Source organism: Oncorhynchus keta, chromosome 14 (genome assembly GCF_023373465.1).
Source record: "Oncorhynchus keta strain PuntledgeMale-10-30-2019 chromosome 14, Oket_V2, whole genome shotgun sequence".
In the NCBI taxonomy this organism is placed as follows: Eukaryota; Metazoa; Chordata; class Actinopteri; order Salmoniformes; family Salmonidae; genus Oncorhynchus; species Oncorhynchus keta.
The window spans coordinates 45,731,932-45,754,234 of record NC_068434.1 but is presented as its reverse complement, the minus strand read 5'-3'; the positions used below and the strand labels follow the sequence as shown (position 1 = coordinate 45,754,234).

The 22,303-nt window shown below is 40.3% G+C and overlaps 1 protein-coding gene across 1 annotated transcript in view; it reads right to left on the bottom strand.

The window, feature by feature from the left end:
* The window catches only part of LOC118393514 (collagen alpha-1(XXVII) chain B), a 135,963-nt gene that overhangs the window by 52,918 nt on the left and 60,742 nt on the right, over positions 1 to 22,303 (bottom strand). Inside the window, exons 10-13 of the mRNA XM_052461826.1 lie at positions 21,639 to 21,683; positions 18,861 to 18,914; positions 18,065 to 18,109; positions 12,843 to 12,896 (exon numbers count right to left, since the gene is read on the bottom strand). Of these exons, the coding sequence (XP_052317786.1) occupies positions 12,843 to 12,896; positions 18,065 to 18,109; positions 18,861 to 18,914; positions 21,639 to 21,683 (198 nt within the window). The remainder of the gene's footprint in view (positions 1 to 12,842; positions 12,897 to 18,064; positions 18,110 to 18,860; positions 18,915 to 21,638; positions 21,684 to 22,303) is intronic.

Here is a 22,303-nt window from a genome sequence, read left to right as displayed (position 1 = left end):
TGGCCCAAAAGCACCAGCTAAATTAAACTATTCGACCACAAATAACAAATTTAAAAGAAATACAAATTTCTAATCAAAATTCATACACTAATCATTGGCAAAACAAAAGAAGGAGAAAGACTGTGTAAGCACTGTGGGTTGGGTGAAGTACAGAATGAGCCGCACTTCCTAGTCCACTGCCCAACATTTAATTAAAGAGTTGCAGGATTTAGGAGAAAATCTGCATTTTGTTAAAAGAAAATGTAGAGACAGTAGATCTTGCTGCAGATTATGTCCAGTTCTGTCATAATATAAGAGAGACAATAGTTTCAGTCATGGCATATACATGAACCCTTGTATATTAAATGTGTCAATTGTTGCTGTTTTGTTTACTTTTTCCCCACAAATGTTTCCACAAATTGTTGTTGATATATATAATTACTTTTGCTCAAACATATTGTTCATTTATGTGATACTTCATATACAATCCTCTGGCAACAATGGCAACCACCCATTCATGCCAGGAAGGAAGGAAGGAAGGAAGGAAGGAAGGAAGGAAGGAAGGAAGGAAGGAAGGAAGGAAGGAAGGAAGGACAGAGAGAGTTTTTCAAAAAGGGGAAATAGATTTTACAGAGAGGTGTTACAGACCAATTTTAAAGTGTGGCCTTCCGGACCCCTCCACCCTTCTCTCCTCTTCTAACTTCACTATGAAGGAGAGGTTATTTATGTGATACTTCATATACAATGAGAGAGAGAGAGAGAGAGAGAGAGAGAGAGAGAGAGAGAGAGAGAGAGAGAGAGAGAGAGAGAGAGAGAGAGAGAGAGAGAGAGGGAGGGACTTTTTCCAAAAGGTGAAATAGATGTTACAGAGAGGTGTTACAGACCAATTTTAAAGTGTGGCCTTCCGGACCCCTCCACCCTTCTCTCCTTTTCTAACTTCACTGTGAAGGAGAGGTTACTCAGCCAACTGGAACTTGCCCTCTCCTCGGTTGGAAAGACACGTGGTGTTGGAAAGGTCCGCAGAGGTCAGCCAATCACAGTATACAGCTGCCACTCAAGGAGATGTCAGGGTCAAACTAAGAGAGCAAATGTATCTGTATGAAGGACCGCATGCCTCTATGTCAAACTAGGATATTGTGTGGATAGAGTGGGATTGGATCTAAGGAATTGCTTTGGTGAAGACATTATTCCCCTTTTGACCCTTCTGAAGTATAGTATCCGCTTCATTGCTTGGAGGGGAAAGTTCCCCCTACTGGCCTACAGACAGCATGTCCATCAGTGAGCTGATTTTCCCAGTCGTCCCCAATTCAGCTACTGAGAAGTGCATGGGAGTGCATACTGCTTTAGAAAGAGTCTACAATATCTATAAACATACTTGGCATGTGAGTACTCAATAACAATTCATTTTAAAGGGGTCCTTATTACAGTGTTATAACCAATGTTCCCTCAACATTTTGAGCGCAAACTTGATCGTTGCAAATGATAAATCTGTGCAACTTCCAGTGCATTTACTGTGAACACAGGCTGTACCCACATTAAGCTAGTTTTAGCAATGGTCAATTAGGCTACTGTGGCTATTTGATCATAATGTAGGCCTACCAGAGTGGCCTACCATCAAAAACAATGGAGAAAATGCATCCCATAACACTTTAATATGGAAATAGGTGTTTTGTCGTTCAGCGTACAGTAGCAGCCAATGTGTGGTTTTCAATGTAGGCCTACATTCCATGAGACTTTTGAAAAGAAACATGCAGGGCTTGACATTAACCTGTTTATACACTTCAGATGGAGGTGACTGAAAATGTTGTGTTGTTTGATGCAAGAAACCACTTTACAAAATAAAATGCATCATTATTCCCATAGCACTATTACAGAGAATCAGACAAATTATGCTACCCTTAGCTTATTCAACAAAAAAAAGCTCTTTATCTGACTTGCTTTTCAAAGATGTCTAGAAATGCACACATGTTTTAATCTTGTAGGAAGCAATCCCTCCCCCATTGTCGACTACAAATGATCTATAACTGGGCTAATAACTCACTAACTAGCAAAGGATATGAACACATGTAGAAATGTGCACACATCGCTACATGTAGCTCTCACTTTGATCTCAAAACAAGCGCATCTACTCACGACTGCTGATGCTGTAAAAACAGTCCAGTTCAAAGTGAATGACACAGATCCATATATGGCAATGGTCTATTTGCATATAGGCCTACTGCAGTTAAGGTGCACCGGTCTGTGTAGAGAACGTGCCTGAGTCGTGCCTGTCAATGCAATATATATGCCTGTGTTATATGTTATATTCTGCCTGTTTGGCCTTGTCCGGGGGTATCGTCGGACGGGGCCATAGTGTCTCCCGACCCCTCCTGTCTCAGCCTACACCATTTCTGCTGCAGTAGTTTGTGTCGGGGGGCTAGGGTCAGTCTGTTATCTGGAGTATTTCTCCTGTCTTATCTGGTGTCCTGTGTGAATGTAAGTAATTCTCTCTCTCTTTCTATCTTTTTCTTTCTCTCTTTCTTTCTCTCTCTCGGAGGACCACGCCTCAGGACTACCTGGCCTGGTGACTCCTTGCTGTCCCCAGTCCACCTGGCCATGCTGCTGCTACAGTTCAACTGTTCTGCCTGCGTCTATGGAACCCTGACCTGTTCACCGGACATGCTACCTGTCCCAAACCTGCTGTTTTCAACTCTCTAGAGACAGCAGGAGCGGTAGAGATACTCTGAATGATCGGCTATTAAAAGCCAACTGACATTTACTCCTGAGGTGCTGACATGTTCCACCTTCGACAACCACTGTGATTATTATTATTTGACCCTGCTGGTCATCTATGAACATTTGAACATCTTGGCCATGTTCTGTTATAATCTCCACCCGGCACAGCCAGAAGAGGACTGGCCACCCCTCATTGCCTGGTTCCTCTCTAGGTTTATTCCTAGGTTCTGGCCTTTCTAGGGAATTTTTCCTAACCGCCGTGCTTCTACACCTGCATTGCTTGCTGTTTGGGGTTTTAGGCTGTGTTTCTGTACAGCACTTTGTGACATCAGCTGATGTAAGAAGAACTTTATAAATAAATTTGATTGTAAAATAAAATCTCTTGTATAGTTAGTTTTGCATACTAAACTAGCACAGTTCGTTTTGTTTTGGTATGTTGCTTTGAAAGTGGATTATACTGCGTTGATTCGATCACAATTCCCACAGTAAAGGGAAACGTTGATAGTGTTACGAATGGGGAAAACTCTATAAAGTTGACTGAAGTTCAAACTCATGCTTCTCTGCCCGCACTGATATTTCTTCTAAGTGGTAGTTCCTGAGAGCTAGACAGAACATTAGATATAACATATGTAATTACGCTGTAACAAGTATAGTAATTCATTTTAATAATTCATAGTTACACTAAACTAACAACAAGCAACTGGTGGTAATTGCAGTCTGTAATTACAGAAATTTAACAACGAATGCTTGTTCAAGTTTCCGATAGCAACCGAATGCACAATTTTTTTCAGTCTGCACGATCCATATTGATGATACCCAGGCACGAGTCGACCTTTTGTTTGAAATGCATGGAAGCTTATGAGCGCTATTGCAAAAACGAGGGGTTTACATATATATATATTTTTTAAATAGTTAAATAATTCAATGCTACATTTGACCTTGAAAGCAACTGTAGCTAAGGATGGCAGGGCTTGACAACGGGTGAATTACTTTATTAAGCATCAATCAAACATTTTTAACACATTAATAAAAAGTTATGGCTCTTAATAAACAGTTATTCATAAAATTGTGAGATAGTCATTCAGCGCTGGCAAAATTGTGAGCCCATTAAGCTTGGTTGAATAATGGTTAATAAATGCACAAAATGGTCGTAAGACAACCTCTTATTTCATCATGTAACCTTGCAAGGGTTTCACGATTGAAGAACATTCTCACTTTTGGATGGGATGCATTATTTGTATATTAAACTATCCAGTGTTTACCGATTTCTATTAAATATGATTTATAATTACTTAAAATATGAGTGAAATAGTTTTCCTTACATTTTTGTCGTTAAGTGTGTTACCCCAACAAGAGAATGGTGTGGGCATATGTAGGTCATAAAAAATATTCATGCAAGTAGACCACTGATTGACCACTGATTTGTTTGAGGTGGGGTTTTTTAAGTATTTTTTTCTCCAATGTATACTTTGGCCACAAATACCAGTACAGATGTCGGATTTTAATATGACCCATTTAGTCACAGATTAATTGATGAGGTTTTGATGTTTGTGTGCTGTGCCTTTTTTTCTCCAAACAACAACTTTAGTTTCATCTGTCCACAGAATATTATGCCAGTAGTGCTGTAGAACATCCAGATGCTCTTTTGCGAACTTTTTTTGGACAGCAATGGCTTCTTCCATGGTGTCCTCCCATGAACACCATTCTTGTTTAGGGTTTTATGTATCGTAGACTTGTCATCAGAGATGTTAGCATCTTCCAGAGATTTCTGTAAGTCTTTAGCTGACACTCTAGGATTCTTCTTAACCTCATTGAGCATTCTGCGCTGTGCTCTTGCAGTCATCTTTGCAGGACGGCCACTCCTAGGGAGAGTAGCAACTGTGATGAAATTTCTCCATTTGTAGATCATTTGATTTGCCGTGGACTGAATTTTAGAGATACTTTTGTAACCCTTTCCTGCTTTATGCAAGGCAACAATTCTTAATCTTAGGTCTTCTGAGATCTCTTTTGTTCGAGGCATGGTTCACATCAGGCAATGCTTCTTGTGAATTGCAAACTCATATTTTGTGAGTGTTTTTATGGGGCAGGGCAGCTCTAACCAAAATCTCCAATCTTGTCTCATTGATTCGACTCCAGATTAGTTGACTTCTTACTCCAATGAGCTTTTGGAGAAGTCATTAGACAAGGGGTTCACATACTTTTTCTAACATGCACTGTGAATGTTTAAATGATGTATTCAATATAGACAAGAAAAATACAATAATTTGTGTGCTATTAGTTTAAGCACACTGTGTTTAAATGTTGTTGTGACTTAGATGAAGATCAGATCAAATTTTATGTAAAATTTATGCAGAAATCCAGGTAATTCCAAAGGGTTCACATACTTTTTCGTGCCACTGTATCTGACACGAATAACAAGTAACAGAATCAATCTCCTCAGTACCAATTAATGAATGAAGTTGATACCGGCCAGAATAATTATCCTATGGTATAAGGTCTGCTGCTCCATCATTTTGAACATGACAGGTAAGCTTGCATGCATGATATCATACAGGCTACGATTTTTTGAGATTTTACTGACTGTTTAATAGCCAGAATAGTGATGTTTCAATGTAAAGCTAATATTGCATTAGAGCTATTAATATTTTTTTTAATTTTCTAACGAGTAGGCTTGCTTTGTGATTAATTCATACAACGATCACAACCGAGCATATTACTAAATGGCACCAATGTTCAAGATAACATGGTTGTATATTCATTGAAAACTAATATTGAAATGTGATATGATGTAATCTAAATAGATTAGGCTACTTCATCCTAAAGTAAGCTAAATGCATTGGCTATCAAACAAACACAGGCATGTGATAAAGGATAACATAATTATATCAAACAGGAATATATGTTCAATGAAATTAATACAGTATTGTCATATTATTGATACCTTTCTCTATCCTTGCCGGGGATTAGAGAGATGAACTGTAGTCACCAGATGCCCAAGCCCCAAAAAGAAACGTGGAGACATCAACACTTGTCATTTTGAATAAAAGTTCAAATTTGTATTGGTTTTCCCGTGTCTGTGTATGAGTCCTTAAAACACCGTCCATTGTACAAAATAAGTCATTTCCAAGTGAGGGATATAAAGGAAATTAACCTCCAACATTCAGAAATGGTTCAGTACATGAGGGCAAATTTAGTCTTGACACCAATAGGTTTTTTTTATAGACAGGACAGGAGTTCACAGGTTTTTGTTCCAGCCCTTGACTAAAACCATAATTCAACACATTTTTGTCAATACTGAAGACTTGCACAGAGTGCAATCCGCTGGGACAGAAATCACGTCTGCATTTTAGAATGAACTTTACAATGTCCTGACAAATCTGCATTATAAAAAATAACACGGGTGAATCTATTTCTAATTTCAGTGCCGGTTCAAGTCGCTGAAGCCACAATTACCTTTATTAAATGTGCAATCGTTTGGTTCACAGTTTTGTATATTTTTAGGCTTGGTATAGTTGTTTACAGTAAGAGTAGAATAACTTAGCCTCTAATTTTAACTAGTAACACCAACCCCAATGGTGCAACACAATAGGGGATGAGAAAGTGGCAAGAGAAAGTTAGCTAATGTTAACTAGGTAAACAGACACTGCATGCAGGTAGCTAGCACAATAGACACCAGAATTCACAAATAACTTGGCTGGCTAAACAGAACACAGTTGGTTGTATTTTCTACGTTTTTTTAATCAAATGTTGAAATGTCTTACTTCCAAACGAGTCGAGTTACTTAACCTTTATTTAACTAGGCAAGCCAGGCAAGAACAAATTCTTAGTTGACAATGATGGCCTACTCTGGCAAAACCCTGATGATGCTGGGCCAATTGTGCGCCACCTTACGGGACACCCAATCACGGCCGGATGTGATGCAGCCTGGATTTGAACCAGGGACTGCAGTGACGCCTCTTGCACTGAGATGCAGTGCAAGAGGCGCCACTCGATGCAGTGCCTTAGACCGCTGCACCACTCGCCAATGCAATGGAGTAAAATGTGATTACAGTTACTCAACAGTTGAATGAAAAATTCATATGACAATCATTTGTTGAACATTTTAACATAATTTGGTGAATAAATAAACGTTAAACCTACATTTCGCAAAGGTATTACTTATTCTTCAGGAATATGTTATCCCAAGGGGGACTTCTGTCCGATGTTAATTATGATTATTATTACAGTGCCTTGCGAAAGTATTCGGCCCCCTTGAACTTTGCGACCTTTTGCCACATTCCAGGCTTCAAACATAAAGATATAAAACTGTATATTTTTGTGAAGAATCAACAACAAGTGGGACACAATCATGAAGTGGAACGACATTTATTGGATATTTCAAACCTTTTTAACAAATCAAAAACTGAAAAATTGGGTGTGCAAAATTATTCAGCCCCTTTACTTTCAGTGCAGCAAACTCTCTCCAGAAGTTCAGTGAGGATCTCTGAATGATCCAATGTTGACCTAAATGACTAATGATGATAAATACAATCCACCTGTGTGTAAACAAGTCTCTTCAGCAGGGACAGGAAGATGGTTAAAATTGATGGGAAGATGGATGGAGCCAAATACAGGACCATTCTGGAAGAAAACCTGATGGAGTCTGCAAAAGAACTGAGACTGGGACGGAGATTTGTCTTCCAACAAGACAATGAACCAAAACATAAAGCAAAATCTACAATGGAATGGTTCAAAAATATGAACCAAAACATAAAGCAAAATCTACAATGGAATGGTTCAAAAATAAACATATCCAGGTGTTAGAATGGCCAAGTCAAAGTCCAGACCTGAATCCAATCGAGAATCTGTGGAAAGAACTGAAAACTGCTGTTCACAAATGCTCTCCATCCAACCTGACTGAGCTCGAGCTGTTTTGCAAGGAGGAATGGGGGAAAAAATCAGTCTCTCGATGTGCAAAACTGATAGAAACAAACCCCAAGCGACTTACAGCTGTAATCGCAGCAAAGTATTAACTTAAGGGGGCTGAATAATTTTGCACGCCCAATTTTTTAATTTTTGATTTGCTAAAAAAAATTGAAATATCCAATAAATGTTGTTCCACTTCATGATTGTGTCCCACTTGTTGTTGATTCTTCACAAAGAAATAGTTTTATATCTTTATGTTTGAAGCCTGAAATGTGGCAAAAGGTCGCAAAGTTCAAGGGGGCCGAATACTTTCGCAAGGCACTGTATATATTTTTCAATGCACCGCTAAGTGTTATGGGATAGCTTTCCCGACTAAGGATACATGGGACTGGAACATGCCAATTTTGACGTCCTACCTAGAAATCCTGCCTCAAAAGGAAGCATCCTTATTATTGCCAGCTAATGTCTCGTTAAACCATCAATACGCGCTAAATTCACCCGCACAGCTGATCTCAAGTGCAACCGTTATTGGTCACTTCATTATCGCTCCTTAAAAGATGATGACGGTGTCCTGCTTGCAAGTCTTTCAAGATATGTTCGCCCTCATGTTGGTATTGTCATCTCAACTTATGTCATAGCCTAATGGAGACCAATATCTATCTTGTGTTATTAAGATATATAAAAGGATGGTTGATATGTATGGCTGCATTTCAGATAAATGTTTGTACATTTGAATGTTGCAGTAATAGGACCAAGACCTAGTATTTGAGCGAGCGAGAGAGAACATTATTTTGATAGCAAGACTGGATCTCAATAACTTGACTGCCCTCACATGGAGAGAAAGCGAACGGCTCAGTTTCAGCCACTCACAAATCTGAATTTCTTGATGGATCACGCAAATTCTCAGCGAAAAAATAGTGATCAAGTTAAGATCCGACATCTGTATAGGACTAGTCAACAACATTATTTGGATATGAGTTAACAGAATAAGAATAGAATAAAAGTGAGATTTTCACTGGGAAGTTAGTTTAAGGCATCACGTCAAGATCTGCCCATCTGCGGAATGCGCTCGAAATAACAACAACCTCGATCAGGCCCACAATTTGTGTTTACACTGACTCCTAGTGACAGTGTGCAAAGAACTGGGATCAATAATAAGGTAATGTGCAAAATGCAGACATAAGAGATTGCTGCGAAATAAACAAAGTGTGGTAGAGACAAAAACGTACACACAGGAGAGAGTAGGTAGGTTTTCCATGCAATTTGTTTTGATTTTTGTATACTTGTGGTAACTCACCTATGAGTAGTTCCTTTTCGATGAAAACATGATAGCAGACATATCGGAGGAAGGATTCTATACCGTCTCTGATTATAGCTAGCTAGTAGGCTAATTGTTGTGTATTTGCTAAATTGTCATGAGTTATTTTTCTCCACCACAGATTTCCATAAGGTCTCAGAGTCCAGAAAGAAACAGACGAAGACAGATCGTTGTCGATTTCCTAGCCTAGACATGTGCTAGCCTAGACATGTGCACTATCGTCTAGGATCAATGGTTCTTCACAGGTCACAAAAGGGTTCTTTACTCTTTTAATGATAATTGAAATGTAGGGGAGGCGGCTTATTCAAATATTTGAGGGTGTGGTTTGGACAAAGCTCGTTTTGTTCTTTATAGAAGCATTCTGCATAAAGGTTATGTAAAACAACCATAAAAAAGGGTTCTATATAGCCCCAAAAAGGGTTGTAACCAAAGCGGAACCGTTTTTGAATATGTAACCTGTTATATAAAATAGATATTTTGGCACGGTTTGCCGGCCCTTGACGGACAATATATCCTCCAAACATTGGCTTCTCTGGCATTATCACTGAAGTACCCCTCAAGATACACAGGATTTAGCTCGTTAAAATTAAGTGTAACAACTAGTAATTACATTTCACCTATGCAGATAGTACTCTATGGTGTACTAGTGGGTTTATCTTCTCACTTGGATGGTAAAGGAGACTCAGGTTGTCATAATGGGAAACATAAACATGAATTATAAGTCATTTTTAATTGTACAATCTGGGATGACACCCGTATGGTAGCCCCCAGTCAGAGAGGTTGACGTATATCTGATCTGTTTTTGTAAACTCAACCAAGTTAACCCAGAATATACACTTTTGGGGTTAACTTCCTAGCAACAATGTGGAGATTTTAAAGAGTGTACATTTACGGGTTGGTAATTATAGCCTAGGGAGTCTTCAACCTTTCTAATCTTGGACACCCAGAGCAACTGTCCACAAGAGATTACAACCTTGTGAAAGTTGTTACTAAATCGGATGCTGTCGAGAAGAAACAAAACACTAAATTGGTGAATTTAGTGGAAACTTGCCCACATGTAAAAAGCATGGTAACACGCATTTGTTGTACACCTCTGTAATTACAGACTGTAACAATCACAAGTTACATGCTGTTTTTATAGTGTAACTATGAATTATTACGATTAACTACAATACTTGTTACAGTGTAATTACACATGTTATTACATTGTAATATAATGACCCCTTAAAATGTAGTGTTACCAGGTACTCTATGTCTCTAAGCATGTCATTGAATGAGCAAACGTATGAATGTGCAATGAACACGCCAGGTTATAGTTCACACTTTCTCCAGATATCACTGAGTCCACAGAAAGCCAAGTTAACAAACACAGACCATTTCGAGTCCCACCGTACCTTCTCTACCATGCAATCTGTTTTCCGAGCTGGTCATGGGTGCACCTCAGCCACGCTCAAGGTCCTAACTGATATCATAACCACCATAGATAAAAGACAGTAGTGTACAGCCGTTTTCATCGACCTGGCCAAGGCTTTCGACTCTGTCAATCACAGCATTCTTATCGGCAGACTCAATAGCCTTGGTTTCTCAAATGATTGCCTCGTTCACCAACTACTTCTCAGATAGAGTTCAGTGTGTCAAGTCGGAGGGCCTGTTGTCCGGACCTCTGGCAGTCTCTATTGGGATGCCACAGGGTTCAATTCTCGGGCCGACTCTTTTCTCTGTATATATCAATGATGTCACTTTTGCTGCTGGTGATTCTCTGATCCACCTCTACGCAGACGACACCATTTTGTATATATCTGGCCCTTCCTTGGACACTGTGTTAACAAACCTCCAAACGAGCTTCAATGCCATTCAACACTCCTTCCGTGGCCTCCAACTGCTCTTAAATGCTAGTAAAACTAAATGCATGCTCTTCAACTGATTGCTGCCCGGACCTGCCCATCCGCCTAGCATCACTACTCTGGACAACAGAGTAGCATCACTACTATGTGGACAACTACAAATACCTAGGTGTCTGGTTAGACTTTAAACTATCCTTCCAGACTCACATTAAGCATTTCAGAATCCAAAATGAAATCTAGAATCGGCTTCCAATTCGCAACAAAGACTCCTTCACTCATGCTGCCAAACATACCCTCGTAAAACTGACTATGCTACCGATCCCCGACTTTGACGATGTCATTTACAAAATAGCCTCCAACACTCTACTCAGCAAATTGGATGTAGTCTATCACAGTGCCATCCATTTTGTCACCCAAGCCCCATATACTACCCACCGCTGTGACCTGTATGCTCTCGTGGGCTGGCCCTCGCTACATATTCGTTGCCAAACCCACTGGCTCCATGTCATCTATAAGTCTTTGCTAGGTAAAGCCCCGCCTTATCTCAGCTTACTGGTCTCCATAGCAACACCCACCCGTAGCAAACGCTCCAGCAGGTTTATTTCACTGGTCATCCCCAAAGCCAACACCTCGTTTGGCCGCCTTTCCTTCCAGTTCTCTGCTGCCAATGACTGGAATAAATTGCAAAAATCACTTAAGCTGGAGACTTATAGCTCCCTCACTAACTTTAAACATCAGCTGTCAGAGCAGCTTACTGATCACTGTACCTGTACACAGCCAATCTGTAAATAGCACACCCACCTATGGCATCCCCCCCCATATTATTACTTACCCTCTTGCACCCCAGTGTCTCTACTTGCACATTCATCATCTACACATCTATCACTCCAGTGTTAATGCTAAATTGTAATTATTTCACCACTATGGCCTATTTATTGCCTTACCTCCCTAACCTCACAACATTTGCACACACTGTACATCGATTTTTCTACTGTGTTTTTGACTGTACGTTTGTTTATCCCATGTGTAACTCTGTGTTGTTGTTTTTGTCGCACTGCTTTGCTTCATCTTGGCCAGGTTGCAGTTGTAAATGAGAACTTCTCAAGTGGCCTACCTGTTTAAATAAAGGTGAAATAAAAAATATATTTTTTTTAAGTCCAGAGCTCCTTCATGTTGTGGAGGGCTGTGGTATAAATGATCAAAGACCAAACAGTGAATTGGCTTGTGGCATATAACTATGTAGCTAACGGTAACACTTAATAACTAACTATGTAACAAAGTCTCAGACTGGAATCATTATCCGCTCAGGACTCAGGAGTAGAAAATCTTCAGGTCTTACTTCCAGAAAGAAACAAGTAAGATCAAATGCAGTGCGAGGTCTACATATTTTCAATTCACCAAGTGTGACTTATGTTGTGTGTGTGTGTGTGTGTGTGTGTGTGTGTGTGTGTGTGTGTGTGTGTGTGTGTGTGTGTGTGTGTGTGTGTGTGTGTGTGTGTGTGTGTGTGTGTGTGTGTGTGTGTGTGTGTGTGTGTGTGTGTGTGTGTGTGTGTGTGTGTGTGTGTGTGTGTGTGTGTGTGTGTGTGTGTGTGTGTGTGTGTGTGTGTGTGTGTTGAGTTAAGGACTGCCTGGAAGCAAACAGCCATGGTGTGCAGTTTCACTACTTCAGTGCACCCATGAAGTGATCAAGCACTCTTAACTGCTGTACTGAAATTATGCAAATCAGTCATTCAAATTCTGTAAATAGATAGTTTGTTGTTTTTGCTAATCAGTGAATCCAAACAAAGGTATTAAATCAAGTAGACCTATGACTGTATAAAAACAACAAGAGAAACCTTCAAAAAGACATGCTGAACCTAAAATAGCATTTGTTTTCTCTTTGATTGAGCCTGCCTGAAGTGCCAGATGGGCAGTCATTTCACTTTTGGGACTATTCCAGTTGGTCCATTGTGCCAGGCAGACTCTACCAAGTGCAGCTTAAGTATTTGAAAGAAACAATATAGGCTGTTTTTTGAACCCAGGTCTGGAGTGATGGACAAGGGTGTTCAAGGGGACAGGGGGAGACCTGCTGTTTCACTTACTGGGTTTCCGTCTGGTCCTGGTGGTCCCCGCTCGCCAAAGTCCCCGGGAAACCCCTGAGTAGACAAACACAGAGAGAGGAGAGAACAGACATGTTATCACTCTGTACAGCACAGAGCTGTTACACACCATGGAAGAAACATAGAAACACAACAGTCAGCAACGCAGCAGGCAATCAAATAGCAGTAATGGAAATAGAATGTACTAGACCATAATTGACATGGCCAACCATTACATACCATTATTTTCCCAAACCCAGAGTTGACCGTGAGAAAATGTTCTTGGAATATTAGGCTTCCAAGGATTAATCACATTGGTGTGGCTATTATCCACAAAGCTACAGTATTCCATAAAGTGCACTATAGTGTTTTATGTTGCTTAACATTCAGTTCAACACGGAAGCAGATAAGAACACCGTGATGATGATCATAAATATACTCATAGTGGGTGTTTGTTAATGTATGATTAACACATTTCCCACTGTTTTGTTACTGTACATATTGACAAAATACACTGAACAATAATATGAACACAGCATGTAAAGTGTTGGTCCCATGTTTCATGAGCTGAAATAAAAGACCCCGAAATTTCCATATGCACAAAAATATTATTTCTCTCAAATTTTGGGCACAAATTTGTCTCCATTTCTGTGAGTGAGCATTTCTTCTTTCCCAAGAAAATCCATCCACCTGACAGGTGTGGCATATCAAGAAGCTGATTAAACAGCATGATAATTACACAGGTGCATCTTGTGCTGGGGACAATAAAAGACCTCTCTAAAAATGCAGTTTTGTCACACAACACAATGCCAGAGATGTCTCAAGTTTTGAGGGAGCATGCAATTGTCCACCAGAGCTGTTGGCAGATAATTAAATATTCATTTCTCTACCATAAGCCGCCCCAATGTCATTTTAGAGAATTTGGCAGTACGTCCAACTGGCCACACAACCTCAGACCACGTGTATGGCATTGTGTGGGCAAGTGGTTTGCTGATGTTGACTTTGTGAACAGAGTGCCCCGTGGTTGCAGTGGAGTTACTGGCAGGCATAAGCTATGGACACTAACACAATTGCATTTTATCAATGGCAATTTGAATGCACAGAGATATTGTGATGAGATCCTGAGGCCCATTGTCTTGTCTTTCATCCGCCGCAAACACCTCATGTTTCAGCATGATAATGCACAGCCCCATGTCTCAATGATCTGTACATAATTCCTGAAAGCTGAAAATGTCCCAGCACTTCCATGGCCTGCATACTCACCAGACATGTCACCCATTGAGTATGTTTGGGATGCTCTGGATCAACGTGTACGACAGCGTGTTCCAGTTCCCGCCAATATCTAGCAATTTTGCACAGCCATTGAAGAGGAGTGGGACAACATTCCACAGGCCACAATCAACAGCCTGATCAACTCTATGTGAAGGAGATGTGTTGCGATGCATGAGGCAAATGATGATCACATCAGACACTGACTGGTTTTCTGATCCACACCACTATCTTATTTTGAAGGTATTTGTGACCAACAGATGCATATCTGTATTCCCAGTCATGTGAAATCCATAGATTAGGGCCTAATTCACTTATTTCAAATGACTGATTTCCTTATACGGACTGTAGCTCAATAAAATCTTTAACATTGTTGCATGTTTCATTTATAATTTTGTTCAGTATACATTTACATTCTCAAAACACAAAGTCAGCACTCAGTTAACAAACTCCATCCCCTTCATAGAGGTTTGCAGAATAAAACCCCAAGCAAGCAACAATTCAAACTGCACCCTGCAAACAAGCTCCTTGGTCTCTTCATTCCTAGTAGACTGCGTGCGGTGGCATGAAATTCCATGGCTGAGTGTTTGGGAGGGCTCCATGCTGCGCTGAGCCTCGCTGGCAGGAGCCCTAACCAGCCTGGGGGCTGACTGGTCTGGCTCTGGATCTGCTGACTGGGCTCTTCCCTTTCCTCCTCCTGGCTCCAACTGTTCCATTATAGAATCAGAGAACAAGAGCTGTGATGCTCCGATAGGCTAGACTAAGGCTCTGGGAGGCTGAGGGTTCTGCTAGGCCACACGCTCAACGTGTGCCGCTTGTCCCGTTGCCAAGGTCAACAACAACCTGCTACTGCTTCAGTGTTCACCTTTCTCCACCACAGGAGACAAGCGCTGTAGTTAGAGTATATACTGTCTGCATGATGAATGGCACTATTAGTAGAGGTCTTCTAGCCCCACAGAGTGGGATGGAAAATGTAACATTAGATGAAGCTATGGAGATCTTACAGGCAGTTCTATTACATGAGATATTATTCAGATCATTGGTCTAAATATTTCTGTGGCAGGCAATCTTGAGTAAAGCATTAGTCAAAGATCTGGGGGAAAGTAATAAGCTGGTAATTGCTGCAATGTGATGCCATCGAAAATGTGGAAAACAGCACTTCTCTCCAAAACTCCAATAGTACACTCTTAAAAGAAAGTTGCTATCAAGAGCTTAAAAGGATAACCCTTTAAAGAACCATTTTTTTGGTACCAGGTAGAACCATTTTGGGTTCTATGTAAAATCATTTCCACAGAGGGTTCTCCCTGTAACCAAAAAGGGACTAAAAGTGTTTTCTTATGGAGACAGCCAAAGAATCGTTTGGAACTCTTTTTTTCTACGAGCGTACTAGTATATACAAAAACATATGACTCCTCCTCAGCTCTTGCATTGTTTTTTAACTCAAAGATGTTACTTGAAAGATTGTAGGTAGTATGACCTCTGCTGCAAGGTAATGCATCTGATTCCACATTTGATTAACTGTCATATGCAAGTGCCACTGAACTTCCGCTAGTTACTGTGAAAAGATGTTCAGAGGACTGAAGAGGCAAAACTAGCTACTGAAGATGAGAAGCAGAAAGAGAAAGGCTGGTAATGGCACCACAGAGACAAACACACAAGAGATGCCATCATTAAATGCTGAAGCAGCACTCTCCTCAACATCTATTGCTGTTCTGTGCCAGCTTTAATTCTTGTTCAATGACCATCATCAGTTTAATAAACCACTTCATCATGTACCATTGTAAAGCTATGCTTGGAAAAATATCTCTATTATATAAGTCATTTGGGAACATCAGGATTTTCCATGTAAGCACAACTCAATATGTTTATGTGAGAATTGAAAATTCCCATGCAGGCGCCAATGAATATACTTCCCTGGTCTGTGGCTAGCTGCTCTGGAATTCCAAAACCAAAAGTTCCTTCACCACATTGCTCCAATGTAATGGACTTTGTAATAGTCTTTAGATGAACAAAATACAAAACACAGATATGCTCTGTGAACTACCCTTTGAATGAATGCCATTCAGATCTCAATGTTATCCATGTTCAACATTAATTGATTAAATAAATAAATAGAACTTGGTGTTAATCATATGTAATTACATACACTGAACAAAAATCTAAACGCAGCATGCAACCATTTTGAAGATTTTACTGAGTTACAGTTCATATAAGGAATTCCGTCAATTTAAATAAATTCATTAGGCCCTAAATGATACATTTCACATGACTGGGAACACATACCTTTAAAAAAAGTAGGGCCATGAATCAGATAACCAGTCAGTATCTAATGTGACCACCATTTGCCTCATGAAGTGTGACACATTTCCTTCGCATAGAGTTGATCAGGCTGTCGATTGTGGCCTGTGGAATGTTGTCCCACTTCTCTTCAAAGGCTGTGCGAAGTTGCTGGATCTTGGCAGGAACTGGAACACGCTGTCGTACACGTCAATCCAGAGCATCCCAAACATGCTCAATGGTAACATGTCAGGTGAGTAGCAGGCCATGGAAGAATTGGGAAATTTTCAACTTCCAGGAATTGTGTACAGACCCTTGAGACCTGGGGCAGTGTATTATCATGCTGAAACGTGAGGTGATGGTGACGGTTGAATGTCATGACAATGGGCCTCAGGATATCATCAAGGTATCTCTGTGCATTCACATTTTCAGCAATAAAATGCAATTGTGTTTGTTGTCTGTAGCTTATGCCTGCCCATACCATAACCCCATCATGGGTCACTCTGTCCACAATGTTGACATCAGCAAACCGCTTGCCCACTTGACACCATGCACGATGTCTGCCTTCTGCACGGTACAGTTGAAACCGGGATTTATCCGGGAAGTGTACACTTCTCCAGCCTGCCAGTGGCTTTTGAAGGTTTGCATTTGCCCACTGAAGTCAGTTACGATGTCAAACTGAAGTCAGGTCAAGACTGGTGAGGTCAACGAGCAAGCAGATGCCGTTTATGAGACAGTTTCTGCAGAAATTCTTTGGTTGTGCAAACCCACAGTTTCATCAGCTGTCCGGATGGCTGGTCTCAGATGATCCCGCAGGTGAAGAAGCCAGATGTGGAGGTGCTGGGCTGATGTGATTACACATGGTCTGCGGTTGTGAGGCCGGTTGGACATACTGCCAAATTCTCTAAAATGATGTTCGGAGGCGGCTTAGTGTAGAGAAATTAACATTAAACATTCAACATTCATCTCTAGTGGATATTCCTGCAGTCAGCATGCCAATTGTACACTCCCTCAAAACATCTGAGGCATTGTGTTGCGTGACAAAACTGCACATTTTAGAGTGACCTTTTACTGTCCCCAGCACAAGGTACACATGTGTAATGATCATGCTGTTTAATCAGCTTCTTGATATGCCACACCTGTCAGGTGGATGGATTATCTTGGCAAAGGAGAAATGTTCACTAACAGGGATGTAAACAAATTTGTGCGTAGAGAAAATGTGTGGGATCTTTTATTTCAGCTCATTAAATAAGGGTCCAACACTTTCTTTACATGTTTATATTTTTGTTCGGAGTATAACTGGGATATTTGGCAATAGTGTCAATTGGTGCCATAGCTGTACTCCTTCCAACTCTCATCCTATATTTTCTAATTATATACTGAATAGACTATGGAAATATACAGACTTATGACTCAAGGGGTAGCCAGCCATCTCCAGAGTGAAAAGACAAATCTTCCCCTCTGGTTGTGTGGAGGTTACCACAACATAAATCACAGATGTATGCCTAAAGTCAAGGGGGCTCCATACACACTCAAGACTTCCTGTGAATGATAGACATGCCATGCCCACTAAACTACCCTAGACCTACAACCTCTAGGTATCAGAGAATGGAAAAAATAACAGTTGATTTCAAAGTATTGGAATTGTTATAAAAAGGTATTTTGAGAGAAAACTTTACCGGCCTACCCATCTTGCCCTTCTTGCCACGATCACCAGGAATACCCTAAGGAGGTAGAGAAAAATAGGGATGAAAGAAGGAAGGAAGGAATACGAGGAAAGGTAGAAGAGAAGAAAGACCAAGAAGAGGAGACAAAATGTAAATAATATTTCATATTTATTTTACAAGTAGATTAGGAATGGTTCTTAAACATAGCCTACTAAAACCAATACAAATATCAAACACGTCCAAAGAGACTCTCTCTACTATACAATTTTGCACCACTGGACTAAGTCATTCTGGGAATATGAGTCTATGAGTTCTGGTCAGGCTAATCCGAAGCAGCTCTTGCTCCAGCTCCTTAGTATTAGCTCCTGACTATTATCCCAAACAGTAGGGATGGCTGGAATTCCACCAGAGCTTGATCCTGTGCAAATATTTTGAGAAGGGCCTAGGGCTACTCCAGTCATCTCTTGGTGGTTTGGTGGAGCGTGCTTACTGGTAGCATTTCATCCAGTGTAAGCACCTTTACTTCACAAACGTTTAAACTCACTAAGAGTCACACCTGACAATCGTGACTGACAACTAATGCCCATAGGAGGGTTTTCAGCTATTGTGCATTTCCCCCCATAGGACTAAGACAGGTACAGTAGGGTGTTGTTTGCATTGCTAATACATGAAGTAGTAGTAGTAGTAGTAGTAGTAGTAGTAGTTCCAAGAGGTAGAAATCATACCTTTCCTGGAATGTAATGCTTTTAGTGTCTTTGTCATATTCCTATTTTGAGTACTGTATTAAGAGTTATTCTGGACTACTTACTCTCTCACCATCAGGTCCAGGAAGGCCAAAAAGCCCTGCGATTCCTATGAAACCCTGCAAAGAGAGTTGTGGAATTGGGGCGAGAGGGGGGTGAAGGGAAGGGGAGGGGTGAAAAAGGGTAGGAGGGAAAGAAGTGAAGAAAAGGATAGGATGAATGGATTGAACGGGATTAGGGATGAGGAACAAAGAAAATACACATTAGAATGAAGTGCTATACATCTCTTCTTTGGTATCATCCCATCAGTGTTACTTTAGTCATTTTTGGGAGTTTCTGTTGTCTCCAGGCAGGTGGCTCTTCATGAAGAACCAAGCCTTGAGGCAAGTGTATATGCCCATGGACTGCATGGTGCTGCCTTCCACGATGTAGTCCAAGGGCACATACCCTCACGTCAGGGATCTCTGATGAGTCCGGGCCAAGGGGGCTGCTCAGGGATGGAGGGTGAGAGAGATGGAGGGAGGAGAGGGAGGAGAGAGAGGGGGAGAGCAGGGGGAGTCACAGGGGAACTGAAGAACAACGAGTGATACAAATGTTAAAGGGAAAAAATACATGAACTGGACCATGTTGAGATTCAGATGAGCTATACAAGCAACAACAACAACATCAGCAACAACACTTTACATTCAGGCAACAAGTGATTCAAGACAGTATTAAACAGAATGTATTTCCTTGCTAATTGCTTGTACAGTACTTTAAATGTCTTGTTGTACCAACATCAACACAACATCATCACAGAAAACTCAATTGTAATCATACCCAGCAAGCACATTTGGTTCCTTGGAAGTGGGAACATATGTTTTTGGTTTCACATTGGTTGTGGGAATGAAGCCATTTTCTGACCGGTAAACTGAACGTTTTTTAAACAGAAGTGAAATAAGGCGAGAACAGAATTGAACATTTTGCCTGTCCTGGAAGAAATTAAAAAGTTAAGTTACATGGAGGTTCTGAGAACATTTTACTCTGGGATGTTTTATTAACACTCTGAGAAGGGAAGTTCTAGGTTATTTTTAGGTTTTTAAATAACTTCCTCAATGTTTCATTAAGACTTTTAATAACCCTACTAGTTTATATTGGGTTAACGTTTTGGAAGCGCAGATGGATATTAATTTCCTTAGGCATTAGTCATCTGAACACATTTATTTTTTTATTGTGACACAGCATCAGTGAAATTTGAACACATCTGTTCTCTTTCCATGGAATTAATCCACTGCGTCACCAGGATAGAGCTAGCATACCATATTTATTTTATGCATACAAAGCTGTTAATTTGAGTACATTTTTGGTATTTTATCCCCTTTTTCGTGATATCCAATTACAATCTCATCTCATCACTGAAAATCCCCAACGGAGAGAGGCGAAGGTCGAATCATGCAATCTCCGAAACATGACCCGCAAAACTGCGCTTCTTAACACCCGCCCGCTTAACCCGGATGTCAGCTGCACCAATGTGACAAAGGAAACACCATTCGCTAGTTCTGTCATTGTACTAAAATTCCCAGAAAATAATGTTGTTTCTTAAAATTCTCTGAACAATTTAAGAACATTACTTTAATCAGAATCATGAGGAAACCTGTAGGAAACATTATGCTGAAGTACTGAAATGCCCACAGAAGAACGTTGTTTCTTAACACTGAACTATTATTGAGAATTCCCAATGACAATCTAGTTGGAAAACATTCCTAGAACATTACCAACATTGAAATGAAATGTAACCATGTTTGAACTTTTAGGAAACGTTTTGTTAAAGTAATGAAATAACAAGAAAATACATTTTTTTTGTCAAGTTCCTTAAATGTGTTAATAATGTTCCAAAGACAAGCAACTATCCTTCACCATGTCCAGAAAGTTCTGGGAATATTGTATGCAAAATAACCATAGGACAACTGCGCTCTCACCATGCTCTAAGAACGTTATGTGCTAACTGGGTGGTGAGTTAACAGGGCTGTCTTGGACAAATTACATTTATATAATGTCTATTTTTATGTGACCACTCTGGTTCTATTGATTCATATAACATGCTTTTCACAATTCATTTAACACAGCAATTGGCAAGAGACATTTGGAACAAAGTCATATTCAGAGTGTGGTGTACTTTACTGTAAAAACAGAGGAATTGACTGTACGGTGTTTATCTTTGTCTGTATACACCTTACTGTGAATCTGACCTGGGTTCAAATAGTATTTGTTTTCGTTCAAATACTTTGAGCATTTGCTAATATATGCCATTTAGCGCAGACACTTTTATCCAAAGCCATTTACAGTCATGTGTGCAAACATTTTACATATGGGTGACACCAGCGGGAATTGAACCCATGACCCAGCCTGTCTAGGGTATCAGATGGATGGGTTTTTGCACTTTTGGGACTCAATGAAGTGTAGCTAAATTATTTATAAGAAAACAATGAATACTTAAACCCAGGTCTGCTGTCAATCTGTTACATGTATATGTTGAGCATGCAGGCACTTTGGCTGACAGTGATGCTCTTTGGCCATTGAGAGAAGTCAACATCTTCTAGTGATGACTGTATAGGCAGTGTATTTATACTGTAAGTAAACAGAACACGATAAAAAATCTAAACAAACAGGGCTCTTTTAAGTAAGTAAGTTCATCCTGTATATATCATTCCATGATTACAAAGATATAACATATCAGATGGATTGTACTAAAACACTTAAACAGAACAAACAGCGCACAAGACATATCTTGAAAAAAGGACGAACCATTTACAGTAACAGTACAGAGATGTTACTTTGTTCATGAACATTTGTCGACCACTCACCCGGACTCCTTTAGGCCCCATAATTCCAACAGGTCCAGGTAAACCCTACAGAAAAAAAAGGCATACAAAATGACATTAGAAATGCATTTAGATAATGCGTTCCCTAATGCATACAACACTTTAAATGTACAGATGAAAGTGTAAGTGGATTGGACTCGAATTGTGATGAGTGCTTTCACCATAATAACTGATTGACAACAATTGGTGTTGGCTGAATAATTCCAAGATGTATTTACCAGCATGCAGATCAGTGGAGTGATAGTCTCCATTATGTAATCTCGAAGATGAGCCGACCTTAATGAACATGGACTCTATTTAGACTGTCTCAAGTGATTCACAGTCTACAGATGGAAAGGGGGTGCTTAAAACCTAATCCATCAGTCTGGCGTGTGTATCTAGCTAGGGAGTTACAACAGTGTGTGCGAGTGTGTGAGTGCCCGCCCATGTGTGTGAAGTGTGTGTCTATCTGGGGAGTTACAACAGTGACAGAGTTAGAGCACCAAAGGAACAAAGACCCAGGCCTGAACTCTAAGCTATTATAAACATTGTGAACAAGCCAAGCTGAGAGCTATTTCCCAGCTGCGCGTTTATGTCGGCGGCTTTACAAATGTGCGTTCTGGAGAGTAGGGAGGAAGCATGTTTTACAGTGCAGAGAAACCCACATA